Source organism: Sceloporus occidentalis, unplaced genomic scaffold (genome assembly GCF_023333645.1).
Source record: "Sceloporus occidentalis isolate IW3139 unplaced genomic scaffold, rSceOcc1.0.p SCAF_4, whole genome shotgun sequence".
Taxonomy (NCBI): domain Eukaryota; kingdom Metazoa; phylum Chordata; class Lepidosauria; order Squamata; family Phrynosomatidae; genus Sceloporus; species Sceloporus occidentalis.
In genome coordinates this window covers 146,414,155-146,431,576 of record NW_028316984.1, presented here as the reverse complement: position 1 = coordinate 146,431,576, position 17,422 = coordinate 146,414,155, and the positions used below count along the sequence as shown (strand labels likewise).

General features: G+C 39.3%; 1 protein-coding gene across 1 annotated transcript in view; it reads right to left on the bottom strand.

The window, feature by feature from the left end:
* The window catches only part of RMDN3 (regulator of microtubule dynamics 3), a 44,538-nt gene extending 31,754 nt beyond the window's left edge, over positions 1-12,784 (bottom strand). Inside the window, exons 1-5 of the mRNA XM_089521938.1 lie at positions 12,654-12,784; positions 10,221-10,429; positions 9,020-9,215; positions 7,469-7,615; positions 1,853-2,120 (exon numbers count right to left, since the gene is read on the bottom strand). Of these exons, the coding sequence (XP_089378064.1) occupies positions 1,853-2,120; positions 7,469-7,615; positions 9,020-9,215; positions 10,221-10,422 (813 nt within the window). The 5' untranslated portion in view covers positions 10,423-10,429; positions 12,654-12,784. The remainder of the gene's footprint in view (positions 1-1,852; positions 2,121-7,468; positions 7,616-9,019; positions 9,216-10,220; positions 10,430-12,653) is intronic.
* Positions 12,785-17,422: the final 4,638 nt, after the last annotated feature.

Here is a 17,422-nt window from a genome sequence, read left to right as displayed (position 1 = left end):
TGAGATTATAGGCAAGTATGATTTTCAATTCCAACATATAACAAAATCTAAAATCTAACTAATCACATTTTGTTTAGATCTTAACTGCTTTGTAGAGATTTGTATTGAAATGTTCTATGCTTAACTCATTAATCATCAACAATTTGTTTACACCTCTCTGTTGATGTGAAGTATCATAGTGCAATATATTGCTACAGCACTGATTTTAAAGTAGTATATGAACAAAAGTCCAAAAGTCAAGTATATTTATGAATTACTGGGAAAAGCTACTACCTGGGGGGGGGGGGGGGGAACACAGGCCAAAATCCAAGTATTAGTCCTGATCCTATGATTCTCTGCACTAGCAATAACGTTTTAGAAGGCTTACAATAACTGCAATTACACAGAGGCATTGTGCTTGCCTTTCAACTATATACCACTGTCTGCACTAGATGTGGTACATCAAACAATACTGTGCACAATATGCACTGCAGAGGACTGGATAGAAACACTCTTTGATCAGGACAGAAGTAATTAAATGTGCAGCTTCATAACAGCATGTCTGTTACCAGAGAACAGCTAAATTTTCATAGCGTTATATGAAGCAACAAAGAAGTATAATTGGAACGAGTAGATATTATTGAGTATAAAGTATGGATTGCAACTCCAGTAATGAGAAATGTATCATGACAGACTATTTGTTGTTTGTTTGCCCTCGAGTCAACCCCAACTCATGGTGACAATGTGGATGAGACATCTCCAAGATCCCCTATTCTCCACTGCTCTGCTTAGTTTCTGCAAATCCAGGCCCATGACTTCTCTGATTGAGTCTATCCATATGGCATGCTGTCTTCCTCTCCTTTTGCTTCCTTCTACTTTCCTAGCATGATTGTCTTTTCTAATGAGTTGTGCCTTCTCATGATGTGGCTAAAGCATAACAGCCTCAATTTGATCATCTTGGCTTGCAAGAAGATTTCAGGCTTGACCTGTTCTGACTGATCATACATGAATCCAATAAATGGAAACCCAACTACCTGGATTAAGAATTAAATAGTTGCTTGTTAACCTAATTTTGCTTTGATTTCATCATCCACAGAATGCCATGCCTCATATTATTCAGTAGTGGTGTGTGCATGTGAACACATACACACACACTACCACCCATTCAATAATATGGGACATGAGTGTCCACTTTTTCCCACATCCATGGAGAGTGCCACAGCTGAACCCCTCATAGATGGGAAGGGTCCACTCTATCTGGGGTGGTGATCTTCAACACTCAGATGGCAGGTCCAATTTAAAATTAAACAAATAGACTGTAGCAGTTGGATGGGCAAAGTTTTAATGGGATGCAAGGCTCTTGGGGTAGCCCAGTAAGAAGAGCCAAGGTAGACAGTACTTCTTAATCAGTAGAAGAATACAAGAGGAATGTAAATGAAGGCACAACAAATTTCGATGAACTTTTCTTCTCTTTAACAGGCTTGGGAAAAATTGTTACATCACTTTAGAAGAAACTGGCATATACATTTTCTTGAACAATTCTGCCTATCCAGGGTAAAATATCTCAGGAGAGCTTCATTATCCATTTCACAGATGCTGCAGTTTCACTTAACAACATTAGATGACTAAGTGAATGACTGTACTCTTCAATGTATAAGAGGCAAAATATAACTGAATAATTTTTCAGAGGCCAAGTCTCAGGAGCTTTTCTGGGCTTTAATTAACTGCACAGAGCACAAGCAATTTGCAGCTGGGTAAGTGGTCTTGTTTAAAATTGTGGTAGAGACAAGACTTTGCATAACATCATGTTCTGCTGTCCCCTGTTGGTTTGTTCAAGTCAGTTTTTCTGGGAAATGTCTAAAGTGAACTTTACCACTAGTTTATTGTTAAGCAGCAGTTGGAATCCTTCTCTCTTCTCCTGGTCATTCCCCTGGTGCAAGTGATCTGCTTGTTGTAGTAACTGACCAAGTTCCTCTTGTGCAGCAGAGTCCATGGTCAAGGTGGTATCATCCTCATTGACAAGGTCCAGGGAATCCCTTCTTGCCATCCTCACTGTTTCACAACTGATTTCATCATCTCCTTCCTCACTCTCTTTCTCTGACTCCCGATCATAATCAGACTCTGCGTTAGCTGTGGTGTACCTTTAACCCAAGATACAAAAGAATACAAAATGTACAACACACTCATTCTCTTTATATATTCATGGCAGTGGCTGCATATACATTTAGGTTTCTTGACATTCTGGAGTTACTGTGAACGCTATATGCTGGTGCATTTGGTTTGTCTGTGCCTGTTTGGTGCCTACTAGCAGATGCTGCTAAATCATCTTTCTTCAATCTAATGTGCTCCTGATATTTGGGATTACTATGTGCATCAGCCCTAACCAATTAGGTCAATGTTATGAAGAGAATCTGTAATGTAAGATATCTTCACTCAACCAGAAAATGAAAGTTTCCCATATTATGAGAACCCATATTCCTGCCACTTTCCGCTTTAAAAAAGCTAAGATTACAAACCAAAATTGGTTTTTGGTTCATAAATCCTGTTTTTTGTTTGTTTGTTTGTTGGGGGTGGGGAGAGCCAAGATTTCAGGATTAGCAGCATTAAAAGGACAGGATTAAAAATGCATGAACTGGCTGTGTGAACCAACAAATTCTGCTCATTCTTGTGTGTAAACTCAGCCAACAGTTTGTGCAGAATAAAACAGAATTTAAGACATAGAATGCTAATATACAAAGAGCAAGAGCCTGAACTATCTGACACAGCAAGACAGCTTTGATATCAATGGCAGAGGAAGCAGATAATTTAGCACTAAATTATGTATCGGTATCTGAAAAATAGGCAAACATTATTCTACCCTGCCTCTTGGAGCTATGATACACAGCCATGGTCATCAGTTCAGTTCCCATATGAATCTGAGACCCAGCCTAAAAACACATTTTAAAATTATATTTATGCAATGATAATTATTTAATTTAAAGAATATACAAGGAATGATAATTAAGAAAATAACTGTTTATAGCTTCCACTTGCTAGCCTAGGCATGAAGTCCCATTTTCAAACAAACATACAACTGATCAGTTCTGAAAATATCATTTCACAAAGTCCCAAATGGCATTGTTCACATGACTTCCAGACTAATCCTGATGGGAATTAGCTTCAATCAAGGCATGTTTCTGTTATACCAAAATAAAAAAAAAATGCAAACAGTATCAGTTCTGCCTTCTTCTTAAAAGCTATTCCATCCTGGTAAGGTATTAAAGGAAATCCAATGAGTAGATCTCCACTTTTGTGATGGGAATTTCTCCTCTACCGCATAATCCTTCACCTCTGAAGATTTAGTTGTCTAACTGTGCAGAGCAGAAAGATCTGTAGGAATGCAAGAAAGTCTCTCACTTTCAAGTTCTACTGCTGGAAGTAGTTCCATTAGCAGAACCCATTATTTGGATTTTACCCAGAACGTACACCGCTTCCTAGTCACTAGATCAATTAGAACTGTGAAAAAGCATGAAGGATGTCATGTGTCAGGCATAATTAACTATACTTCTGGATAATAACAAACTGCTTAGCATTTAAATTTTGAATCCCAAGTGGACAAGCAGACAGACAATACACAAACATTTTCCCGATGCATGACATACACAACTAAACAAAGGAAATTAAAAGCATGCACATTCCAGTAAGGACAATCTGCTGTGCAGCAAAGGAAAATATCACAGTCATGTCAAATAGAGTCAGGATTACCACAGATGCTCCCTACTACTATGCAAAATTGTTGTTCTCAAACTTGTAAGGATCAAAATAACAGCTTTCCAATGCACAAACACCTTGCCTGTTAAGCAAGATTAATTTATGAAGTCGAGAAAGGCACATGGGCAACAGAATAAGCAGGTGGAAAGTGTCTGGCTAATTTGCAGTAGACACATCACCAATCAGTTTAAAAGATTCATCTAGACAGGACTCACGTATCAGATTTCGAAGTCTATTCTGGACTGAGACAGAATAATTTTAATAGCTTTTGTTACTTTGCTACCACTACGCCAGGAGTGTCTACGCACTAAATATAAAATGCAGAGAAAGATTCATGCAGAGGAAGGTTTAAAAATATCAAGCAAACAATTTTCCTACATGTTTTAAATTATATACATGTGCAAAGCCAAACTGAAACTTTTAAAAATACCTTTTACACTACAGAGTGCTCCTATTTGCTTTTTGTTAGCAGTAATGATCTGTTTTGAGTTTCAAGCACAAAACAAAGAATTTATTTTTAGAAAGTCTATATGGAGCTTCTCCAACTGGTTATTTATTAAGATAGTGTAGCCTCAGCTGTTCCAATTCCAAAACCAAACTGCCAATTCCATTTTTCTTTTTATTGTCTCACATCATACCCACATACTGACATGCTAAAAACATTTTTTTGGAGCACATTCATTTTGTCAATTTATTCTAATTTAATCAGTGTAATGTTACACAGTTTTGACATGTACGGTATAATACACAAGATTTTAAGCATTAAGACCCCATTACTCAGCTAAAAGTTTTTTGCCATCAAATACTAACTTAAATACAGAAAGAAGAAACAGTATTTAATCACTCTAAATTCATGGGCAGCAACTGCTTACATTTTAGTGACATGTAAATAAAAATATATTGGGGGCAACAAAACAGGTTTTTTAAAAGAATATTAACCAGGGGCATCACTTGGGTGGGGGGGAGGCTGTACCAGGTGGCACCTTAAATGGGGAATGGGAATATTTTCAAGCTGTGGATGGTTCAATCCATGGATGCAGAAATGGACACGGAGGGCCAAATGTACATTGTATGTAAATAAATGGAGATGTTTGTTTCCTTAACTTTGATAATTCTTTTCATTAAATGTATATGAACTATTTAGGATTAAATTCATTAAAATAATTCTAAACTAATTCTAAAATAAATCAATAGTAATTGAATAAAATCACAGCAGTAGTGGACTTACAATCCTTGCATCGAAGTCTGGATGTTAGCTAGCTAGGAAATGCATGAAGTATCTTGATGCTTTGAAAACATCTGCACTATAGCACCAAACTGCTAGAATGTTTTGCTGCTGAATTTTACCAGCAAACTGCACCAGAGGGACACACTGTGACATAGTTTTGGTGACAGGCAGTTTCAAGCTTCTGTGACTAGGGAAGACTTGAGCGGATTTGAAGGCAGCAAAAGACAGTTTGGGTTTTCATGTAGCCTGGGGGCTGCATCTTCCCACCCCTGCTCTAGATGAACAAGAAATTGCATGTGTACATACACACAGCTTTGCCAAATCATTCCACATCCAGGGCTGCACACAAACTGTCCTTCAGACTATCAACAATATCACTGATTGGCTCAAGAGGAAAAGTGTTGTCAGAGTTTGGATTTAATCATTACTGTGATCCCACTCTTGGGTGAAGCTCTGTATTATAGAAGAAACTGTAATAAAATAATAAACAGAAGAAAATATATCTGACTTTGCACTGTATGTGCAGGCCAAGGTCAGTGAGAACACTCTGTGCCTTGACAGAAAGGCAGAATTTCAGCAATTGCAAGGTTTTAGTTAGTCATCAAAGGCACATTACAGACGCACCGAAGGGGCGTGCTAGGGTTAGGAAGGGGCATCACTTCCTGACGCCCCTCAACCCTAGTACGGATTGAGGCCTTACAAAATGGCGGTGTCCATCCACATGGGGCCGCCATTTTGACGTCACGGACGCGTAGCGTCTGGACGTCGCGCGGTGGAAGTGACGCCGCGAGTACGCAACTAGCACCTCGCGACGCCACTTCCGGGGCCCAACCGTTTTGGGCGGTCTGTAACTCGCCAAAGCCTGTGATTACAGGCAACTCATTGTGACCTTTTTGCAGAAATCTCAACTCTTATCTGTCACTTGCATTTTACTTTCACATGGCTTTAAAAAACAAAATCTCTGCTGATCCAGTAAAAAAAAGGTCAACTAGCTCTGGTTAGTTGCATCAGAATTGTACCTCTATATATGATATCATCATTACTAATCTTACATTTCTTCAAGCTTCTTGTTTTATATGGGCATAGGAACACACACAGAAAACAAGCTAGTAACATCTCCCATATTCTGAAATTTCAATCAATTTCTGTGGTGAGTTCAATTCCAAAACCGGAAAGCACGAAGATACTTCTTCCATAAATGAAATTGAAATCCTGCAGATGAGACCCAACTATATAATTTTTTAAAATTTTGTACAGCATTTAGTAGTACAGTAGTACATACACTGGTAATCTCTCGTCTTGATTTCTGTAACGCGCTCTACATGGGGCTACCTTTGTACCAAGTTTGGAAGCTTGAATTGATCCAAAACGCTGCAGCCAGATTGGTCACAGGAACATCAAGATCTGACCATATTACTCCAATATTAAGATCTCTTCATTGGCTGACGATCAGGTTCCGGGCGCAATACAAAGTGTTGGTTATTACCTTTAAAGCCCTACATGGCTTGGGGCTGAGTTACTTAAAGGAATGCTTCTCCCTACACAATCCGCCCCGCACTCTTAGAACATCAGGGAAGAAACTATTGGAACATATGAAAACTAGACTAACTGCACCTTCCCATAAAACGTTTACAGCTGCGACCCCTAAATTTTAGAACAACTTACCGGAAGAGATCTGTCTCATTATCATCTTAGAAGCCTTTAAAAAGGCACTTAAGACAGATCTCTTCCGGCGGGCCTATCCACCTGACCTTTTATAGCTGATTTTATGGAACATTCCCACTCTGACTTGATAGCATGGAAAATTGATGACGATTTGGCCTTTTTAGTGATTGGTAGTAATACTGCTGTTATTTTATTGACTGTATTTTTAGATAACATTGTATTTTGTATTGTATTGTGGTTTTTATTCTTTGCTGTAATTCCACATCGATCCACAAGGAGAGGCGGAAAATACAAATAAAAATGTATTATTATTATTATTTAGGAAATTAAGTGCTTTTTAAACATATTCACAATGAATACGAAAAATAACAATGTACGGAGCACAGCTAGCAAAACCTTCAGAAACAAGACATCAGTTCCTCCCCATTTCTAGCACTTCTAGATGTTCCTCACTGCTAGCAAATTTGCTGCTGTGATCTGCAAAAACAGCTGTTCAAGTGGTACATATACAACCCAGAGCAGCATTCTGCTATGAATTAATATCACCCTGTCAACCATAACATACTTAAATATAGATAACTGTCTTGAAAAACATTTCTTTCTGAACTTTCCAGCCCAAAAGGCTTAATATTCACTTTATTTGTTTATTTAATAGCCTGGCATTTTCCTGAATGGGACCCAAGATTAAAATATGAATTAAAACAAGATACATGAATAAACCACTATGTTACAATATAAATACAAAATTAGATCATTTACATTGCACAATACATTTTGCCATAGGTTTATCTTTTAAATTAGTCTTTGCTTCAATTTTTTTTAAAGTTTGAACTAGTGTTTGCTCACCCTCCTTCACTTTCCCCATCATCTGTATTGACTGTTCCTGAGCTGGTTGTGAAATATATGGAGCTAGATCCTGTAGAATCACTTCTTTCTCTGGGATATGGAAAACGTCTTCGCCGAATAACCTTTTGGCTGTCTTCTAGATGGGACCTGGAAGAGGAGTTAATATGGTGAAAGGTTATGCTACTTCATTCTTTGGTCCTTTTTAACTCTCCCCTGCTTAACCAATAAAATCATCCCGTCTTGCTCAGTAAAACTTAGAATGAATCCTACTATAAATGAGACCTTTAATCATTGATACATAGCATATAAGGTTGCATATACCGCAATATTTACATGATTTAATATAAAGATTTCACTGTATTACCAACTACAATTAAGAAGGAATGCTGAAAATAATATTTGTAATTTGTGATTTTTAACTGTGTTAACTGCTCTGGGGTTTTATGAGGAGCAGCAGGGTATAAATTCACTTTCTTCTGAAACTAGGAACTTTAACACTGGATATTCAACAGTTCTATTCAAGCAGCATTCCAGTGCACTAATTTGAGTATTTGAACTTTCTACAATATTAGGTTTTCTGTTGGTAAACTTCACATTTAATTCTAACCCATACTAAAGTCTGCTTCATATCAGTGTTCCTTTGCTGTCATAGTAATGTTTGATATTGACAAAGTGTTTTGTTATTATAGATGAGTGAATGGATTCTAATATAAAACACTGCTTAGTATAGAGAAGACAGAGCCTTCACATTATGAATAGCTAAAGAAAAGGAAGAGTGTGAGAAAAGTAAGTATCTTTGTAAGGACAAGTGTGTTAAGCATCTTCACAGCTTTTGAGAGTTCAATACCTCCACAGCTTCAGTATTATTCCTGTGACAGTGCAATGTCCCTTCCTGCTACTTTGCAGATATAAAAGCAATCTGCAAAGTAGCAGGAAGATTCAATTCAAAAATTTACAAAGTTCGTCAACCCCTCCTGCTGCACCAGATAAACAGCAATATAATTCAGTTATGAACAATAGTAGAACCACACCATATTATACCACTAAAATCAGCTCAAAATACTTTAACCTTTCCAAGATAAAGTTCCATATTGATGGGTGTGCAGCCATATGTCTGTCACAATATCCAGATGGAAGTCTAAAGTGACAGGGGGTATTTTAGTTCATTCTTCTTTCATCCCTTTAATAAAGAGGACTGAGTTCTAAGGAGGGATAGGAAAGTATTCCAGGATTCTCCTAGTATCAAAGTTTCCATAATTATTTCTCTGCCCTCAAGAGTGTGAGACTCTGAGTTTCACCATGGCTTGTCCTCATATGGGCTGGAATTTATTTGGGGTTAGGGAATTCACAATAGCTCCCCTGGGGAGCTACGGAAGGTCAGGAGAGACGTATCTATCTGAGCAGCACTTCAGTAAATTTACTCTGGAAGAATTACCCTCTACAGTCAATAGTAAGACAAATATTAATTGCACTCAAAATCTGGTTCAGTCTGTCTCTGATTGGAAGATCTTCAGCAACCTGTATTGTCACTGAGAGTAGCTTTACACCAACCTGACTTCTCCAATAATCTCTCCTGCTAAACCCTGCAGGCTATTCCGTAGCTCTTCCACTTCATTTCGCAAATCTATAAGGCTTCTAAGCAGAAAGTCCAAACGGTTCAGCACTTCAGCTTGTTCTTCACGTGTTAGAAGAGATGTATATAGTATATTATCACCACCCTCTACTGGTCCTGTTCTCATCAACGGAACTAAAGTGAGAGAAGAAATTAGCTACAATAGGACTATTTCACCATCACGGTACAATATATGTTGTTGCTGCTTAATTCTAAGGAATTTTAGACTTGGGATATATGAGCTTTTTAGAAGTTACTGATTTCTTCATAAATCACATAGAAACAACTTGGAATTAAAAAAAAAAACAAATACAGGAAAGTGAAAATGACAGAGTGAGCCATCCAGGCAGAGGACTTTGATACTGGTAGCTCTTAAAATCCCTGTATATTTATATTTAACCGTGTTTCAGATGTTGAATTAGGTTTGTCAAGCTTCCTCTACAACGGCATAGCAACTACAATATGATCCTCTCTAGACTAGGAATAGCTATACTGTATCAATTTAAATTAGTCAGAACAAAGAACTTAGAAGTGTATCTGCTTTAGCAAAAACATTCCCATACAGATATTTCCCATAAAACTACAAACATATTTACATTAATAACAATGATAACAACTAGTATGGGGGTGTAAATGATAAGGGATCCTCCACACATTCAGCTTAAAACACTCATATAAAAATGTTGTCCAGGCTCTCGAGTATACAGAAAATATCCTTGACATGCACAGGGCTAAACTGGGCACATGGGATGAAATCCAATTGTGCATATCTATTAGCAGAACTGATACCATTGGAGGAACAGACTTACCTTTACAGCCTACCACATTCACCTCAAATCTGCTCTGTGATATTAAACAGAACACATGCCAGTTGGAAATCATGCTGCTGTACTATGCAAGCCTGCTCCTGCTTTTCTATGCATTCAACTTAATGTGTAGAAAGTGTTGTGGAATGGAAGTTGTAGACAGTTGCTAAACAGCAAACAATCAAAATCTTTTAATATATGCTTGTTTGGTAAAGTTAGCGATAGAGCTGTAGTTGAAGTAGTAAACTCCTCAAAAGAAACAAACACAAAGAACTATCACATTTATTTAAAACAAACAAACGTACAAAATAAAACATGACAATCACCATCCTACCCTGATTATGAGGCTGCATAATTTCTATATGTTCCTGAGGGTCTAGTGCACTGTTCTGATTCTGTAAATCTTGAGCTCTGGGTTCTCCTTTGTGCCAGGGTTTTTTTCTCTTTTGTTTGTAGAAGTAGTAGAATAGACCTATTCCTGCAGCTGCTCCCAAGATCACACCAAGTCCCACACGTAAGGCTCCCATTCTGGACATGATGCATCTGAAACAAATCAAACAGACCACATTTATTTATTTATTTATTTATTTATTTATTTACTTGTGTATTCATAGCCTCCGCTGTTTAATCTTAGTGCAGACTACACACATATCAATAAAACAATATAAAGCAACAATATAAAGTGGGGCTCTTGAAGACAGCAGCAGCAGCAGCATCATTATTGTTCTCTTCATGAGGCCATGGCAACAAGATGCGGGGGGAGTGGGAGTCCCCCTTCTTCTGGGGTGTCATCCAGTACAGTCCACACACCCACACACCCCTATTTCACCACTGCCCTGCTCCCTAAATCACTCCTCATATTGTTCACCCTCTACACATTACTGTAAGACAAAGCACCATTGTTGCTTCCCAGTGTGTTTATGTGATTGTTTTGGAGGCCAGATGAACCAAGCTCTAACAGTCCAAAGGCAGAGTGACTAGATGTCATCACCGTAAAGAAGGACAAGGACCCCTCAAAATGTAGGACATTACAAAATAAAAGCTAAAACCACTAATATAAATGTAAATTCATGCTTCTTAGTTGTGCTCAAAGTGGAGGACATTTTGGAATTCCTCAACAAAAAGTTGAAATGCAGGACATGTCTTTAAAAACGAGGACATCTGGTCACCCTGGCCAAAAGCTACCAAGCATGCTTGAAAAGGACATCAAACTCTTGTCACCAGCTAGAGACAATGTGATAACTGGGCCAAGTCACTTACTGGCAATGACGCTGCATTTTTATGTCACAGATGTTGAGCGGGAGAGAGAGAAGAGACGCTACCTGACAAGCCTTGCTCAGTGATAGCAGGGAATGGTGCAAGCTGCAGAACTGAGGCTCCATCCGCACTGCAGAAATAATCCAGTTTGACACCACTTCAACTGCCATGGGTCCATGCCATGGAATTCTGGGAACTGTAGTCTGTTTTGGCACCAGAATAATCCGATTTGATACCCCTTTTAACTGCCACTGCTCCACGCTATGGAATTCTGCAAGTGGTGCTTTATTGTAGAATTCAAAGATATAGCCGTAAAATCAGTATGTAGAGAGATCTTGTAGCACCTTTGAGACTAACTGAAAGAAAGAAGTTGGCAGCATGAACTTTCATAGACTAAAGTCTACTTTCTCAGATGACTCCACCAAATGCATCTGAGGAAGCAGACTGAAGTCTATGAAGGCTCATGTTGCCAACTTCTTTATTCCAGTCAGTCTCAAAGGTGCTACAAGATCTCTGTATAGTACTTTGTTGTGGCACCAGAATGACCTGGTTTGACACCGCTTCAACTGCCATGGCCCCATGCTACAGAATTCTGGCAAAGCTTTGGTGCCACAATGAACTACAGTTCCCAGAATCCCATAGCATGGAGCCATGGCAGTTGAAGCGGTGTCAAACCAGGTTATTTCTGTGGATGCAGCCTAAGACACACACACACTTTGCTCCTCCTGGGTTGGAAAATGCTGCTGTTGTTGTTGTTGCAATTCTAGGCCCACGGACCAGTCGCCTGAGAGGAAGACGCCTTGGGTTTCTTGACAACTAGCACACCCCTGAGTAATGGCAGCAAGGAGAAATGCCGCCATGCCTCTCCTCACTTAAAGGGGGGGAAGAAAAAGGCCCCACTCCTTCAGTGGACCTGCTAGATTGCCTCACTACACTCTTATAGTGCTGCTGCTCTGGCTGCCTCCTGTTGCATTCTGGGATTTGGAGTGTAAAGAGAGGCATTTGGAATTCTCAGCCAGAGAGCTCTTAGGCCTCACTGGACTACAAGCCCCAGAATGCAGCAGGAGGCAGCCAGAGCAGCCAAAGTGGAGCAGCAGTGTGAGAAGACGAGTGTAGTTTCTAAGCAGAAAGGCACCCGTGACTCTCCTTTGCTTGAAGTGTCACAAAGCAGAGTGTGTGTCTGTGTGATCCATACACACACGCAGAGCCAGCGAGGCCTAGGGATCTGAGTGCCGGATTAGGACCAGGGTTCGAATCTCTCTGGAAACCCACTCAGTGGGGGCCTTTGGGCAAAGTCACGCTCTCTCGGCCTCAGGGGAAGGCAATGGCAAACCCCCTCCGAACAAACATTGCCAAGAAAAGCCTAGGTCACACTCTCGCAGGCTGCATCCACACTGGAGAAGTAACCCGGTTTGGCACCGCTTTAACTCCTTTGTGGCTCAAGGCTGTGGAATTCTGGGAGTTGGAGTTTGCCGCTGGGTCCATGGGTCACGAACGAAGAGCCACTTACACTAAAAGGGAGGAAAACCTCGCGGCAACGCTTCCTGCGCGGTGTGTCCTCGCGCGGCCACCGTCCGCCTCGCTCTTCCAGATTTGCTCCTTTGCTCTGCGGCGGAACGGAACGGCCAGGCCCCGCCTCCTCCTCCCCTTCCTCCACAGCAGCGTACGAGAGTGACGTAGAAGCAGAGAGTGGCGCGTCAAAATGACGCATGGCACAGGGCCACGGCCTCTCTCTGCTTGTGACTTTTTTGAGGCCGGGGTCCGAGTCCTGGCTGTGCAATGCAAACCCAATGGGTGGCTTTGTGGGCAAGAAGTCACACTCTCTCAGCTTCAGAGGATGACAGTGGCAAACCCTCTTCTAAAGAAGCTTGCCAAGGACAAAAAATACCCTGATCAAAGAGCCAATGTGGGGTAGTGGTTCGAGAGTTGGACTAGGAGGATTCTGGGTTCGAATCCTGACTCGGCCATGGGAACCCCTTGGGTGACCTTGGGCAAGTCACACTCTCTCAGCTTTACAGGATAGCAGTAGCAAATCCCTTCTGAAGAAACCTGCCAAGAAAACCCTGTGACAGGCTCACCATAACTGGGAATAATAATAATAATAATAATAATTATTATTATTATTTATTTATCACCCACCTCTCCCTACGGATTGAGACAGGTTACAACAAACAGAATAACAGTAAAATACAATATACAGTTAAAATTCACATTTCTAATTAATCCCCAACCCCAGCAACTGGAAGGCACACAACAGCCACAAAGGCCATAATCAATGGAGGGAGTGGGTGGCCCTAAAGCAGCAATAAGGGGACGGGCCTGGCGTGGCTTAGTTCCAAGAGGGAAAGGCGCCTGTCCCTTTTTAATGCACTCTTCTGTTGTGAGTACTGGGAGATAATGAACCTCTGAGCTGAGGGAGACAGATACAACTGGGCATCTGAATTCAGTGGTTAAATGTTGAAGTGGAAGCCCTTTCTAGGATCCCAGCTGTCGCATCGTATGCAGGGAGAGTCCAAAAATATAGGAACTGTGTAGGTCTAACAAAATTTCTAAGTGTTTTCATTTCCACAAAGAGCAGGTCTATTGTAAAGCTAATAGGTCTTGCCAACTCAAGACAAGACCTACAACAAGGATACACTCTGTCCTCCATATCTACATATTTTTTATCCATGGATTCAACGATCCACACCTTGAAAATATCAATGTGTGTGTAAATATATAAATTCCCAAAGGCAAACCTTGGTTTTGCCATTTTGAGAAGGGACACCATTTTACTTTGCCATTGTATATAATGGGACTTGAGCATCCGTGGATTTTGGTGTCCAAGGAGTGGGTGGTTCTGAAACCAAACTCCTGCGGATGCCAAGGGCCCACTGTAATTTACAGCAATAAATTGTTACTGGAAATATCCTAGTCTCTTTAGAATAAGAATAGTATTAATTGTAGATGATCGTTGTAATATAAGAAAGTGAATTAAACATAAAAGTGCTGGTGGTGGAAGTTTTAGTGGTGGGAGTAGAGATAGTTGCTCAAACGGAGAATAAAACAGATAAGTAAGAAGTTAAGGGGATATATATATATATATATATATAATTTATTTAAATAAATAAAGGAAGAGGAAATGGGAAAGTGTGAGAAGGGTTGTAGGGAATGGAGTAGGATGAGAAGGAAAGAAGGGAGAAGAGAGAACAGGGATAATGGGTAGGAAGGGTGTTTGAGGGAGAAGGAGGAAGTAGGAGAAGGAAGAAAAGATAAAGAGAAAGGAGTTTATCACACGGGAGGAATTTCTCTTAATTTCGAATGAAAAGAAAGTGGGGCCAGAACGCATTCACGTGAATTTGCTAGTTCAGCAAATTTATGTGAATTCGAATTGCGTTCGAACTGACTTCCCATTGCCCAAAAATAGCTTGCCATTGCCCAAAATTGCATGTGGTAGTCTATCACGTAATAACGTTAAACCCCATGATTGCTTTCGGATTGCCATTGGATTATACTTCCAATTTCCCTTGTCTAATAACGTCCATAGAGATCAGATAAAAAGCAGAGGGCAAAAGAAAGAAAGACAAGGAAATGGATGGTACTTAAAAGGATGGAGGAGAGAGATAGTAGGAAGTATGGATAGAAAGGAATTTTTCTGTTAGATATATTAAGGAGTAGAAATGTATTAGGAAAATAGGTGTTGGATAATATATGCATTTAATATAATGGACATATAAAGATGTGTGTGTATTTTATGTTTTGTGGTTAAAATAATTTTTAATAAATTTTTTAAAAAGAAAGAAAGAAATGTTGGATGGTAGCGTATAATTCTGTTTATTTAGTTCAGCTGAAATTTATGTATGATATTTGAATACTCAGAGACAAAAATAATGGAAACTATAAGAATATTGTATTGTAAAATAAATAAATAAATAAATAAATATCCTATTCTCATCCAGCAAGGATACATCTGAGTTTTACGTGGTATGGCAGAGGATGACCTTACTCATCATGAAATCATCCCTGCAAGCCCTGGCTTTACTATACCACAAGGTATGTGTGGGAAGTCGTGTGCCTCTGAGCCTGCTTAGAGTTTTTCACTTGAAACATTTTAACTATTCTTTAAATTAAAAAAGAGGCTGTTAGAACAGTTATGAAGATGAGTAATTATTAGAACATTTGGCTTTCTGGGTGGTGTTGGACTGTAACTCCTGTCAGCCCAAGTCAGAATGGCCAGTGGTCCACAATAGGAATCGTAATTGAGCATCATTTGGAGACTCATAAGATCCCCACCAATGAATTAGTTCAGTGAGGCTCCAGAAGGGAGATTTTTATCTAAATTAAAGTGAAAATTTAATTTCTAGGGTTAATAAACCATTTTGTAAAAAATTAAAACAGTCAGCCTGTTGTATCCATGGATTCTTTTTCCATGGATTCAAGCATCCACAGCTTGATATTCAAATAAATAAATAAATAAATAAATAAATTCCAAAAAGCAAACTTTGATTTTGCCATTTTATATAAGGGACACCACTTTATTATGCCATTGTATTTAATGGGACTTCAGCATCCACATATTTTGATGTCCATGTGGTGTCCTGGAACCAAGACTAGCAGAAGGGCCTACTGTAATTGAATAAATCTTTGTAAGGCCATCCTCTCCCTGGAAAAATTTAAGCCACACTCTTATATGATCACATTTCTGTCTCTGTGACAAGATGCCTTTCCCTTTTGGAAGTGATCCAAGAAGAACTTTTTTTATATAAGCTTCCCTATGCAAAACCAGCCTACATACGCAACATTTGGGGGTACAGCTTCTAGCAAAGTTCTGCATATGACCACTGTCTTATTGTGGAAGTGATTAAAGACTAGATACTTTGTTAACTGAGGTATACCTGTATTCCACTGTGTGTGTGAGAGAGAGAGAGAGAGAGAAAAGAAAAAGTGAAAACATGAGAAAGGATTATAAATGGAAATGATGTCAACTGGACCTTCTCCCTAGTAACATGCCTTCAGCAAGGAGGAATATCCATCAATATCACATGGCTATCAAGTCTTCTTGGTTAGCTCTAATGGTTATAACCATGATTGGATCATCCCTTTACATGCTTGTTGATACTCTCAAAAAAGTCCAGAGCTTTGATGACACAAGATGTCCCTTTGCAGATACTGTAAAAAAGCGTCATCTAATGCATGCAACATCTCTGGACAGAAAGGGGCTGCAATGAAAGATTTTAATGTGTTGTACACCATTTGACCCATTGGAACTAACTAATATTACACACCCCATGATGTTTGATATCTCAGTCATTCCACTTCTTCAGAAATATGTTCAAACTTTTGAGGCGTTATACTTGCTAGTCACTAAATCTGTTGTTTCTAGACAACAATATTTGGTTTTCATCACATTCAGATAGTATCAGATCATGACGTGAGGATATTGCTTAAGGCTATGAGCTTTCCAGCCATCTAGTGCTGTTTGAAATTTGCTCTTGGCCTGTCAAGGCTGCATTGCTGACGCAAGATAGCTTGGTGAAAACAAACAGAATAGATTTCATTTGATAAATCTGTAAGACTGTGCGGGAAATGGAAACAATGTTGCCATGGGGCTTCTCTGTCTTTTGTTATCAGGGAAGGAATAATAGGGGCTCAAGGCCCTGAGAGTTTGATGCTGGCTTTTACGGATATTAAAAGATCCTATCTAGACACTATTGTAGTTCCTAGCTCAAACTGTATTTATGGTACTTGGCTAGTGTGGGAGTATCAACCTTGTACATGTGATATCAGAATGTCCTTAAACAAAACCACCAAGCCACAATGTTCACACTACAGAGAAATCATACTATAGTAACAACTACTTTTATGATTACCATCTTCACTGTTCTCATATGAGAGACATACTGGCTGGGAGATTTGGGGAAATATAGTCCAAAAAGAACTTTTCCAGCCTTTGGTATCAGTCAAAACAGCTATATGAAACTTTCAAATTCAGAAGCAGTATGCTCCTGAAAACCAGTTGCATATGCCATTGTTGTTTCCCTGATTTGCTTTTGAGTGAAGGGGATTTTTAAAAACCTTTAAAAAGTTCATGAATGAAGTCTTAATAGTAAATTGACTTCAACAGTTTATTTAACGACCCAGTGTCTGGTGGACTCTAGCTTGGTAGCCTAAATGTACACACTAAGCAAGCCATTAAATCAACTTTATACAGAAATCTCACAAAAACATGCAGTAGCAGCAGTTGAGCATCAAAAGACTGTGACATACATACAAACTCACCAATAAAGAGCAAGTACTATT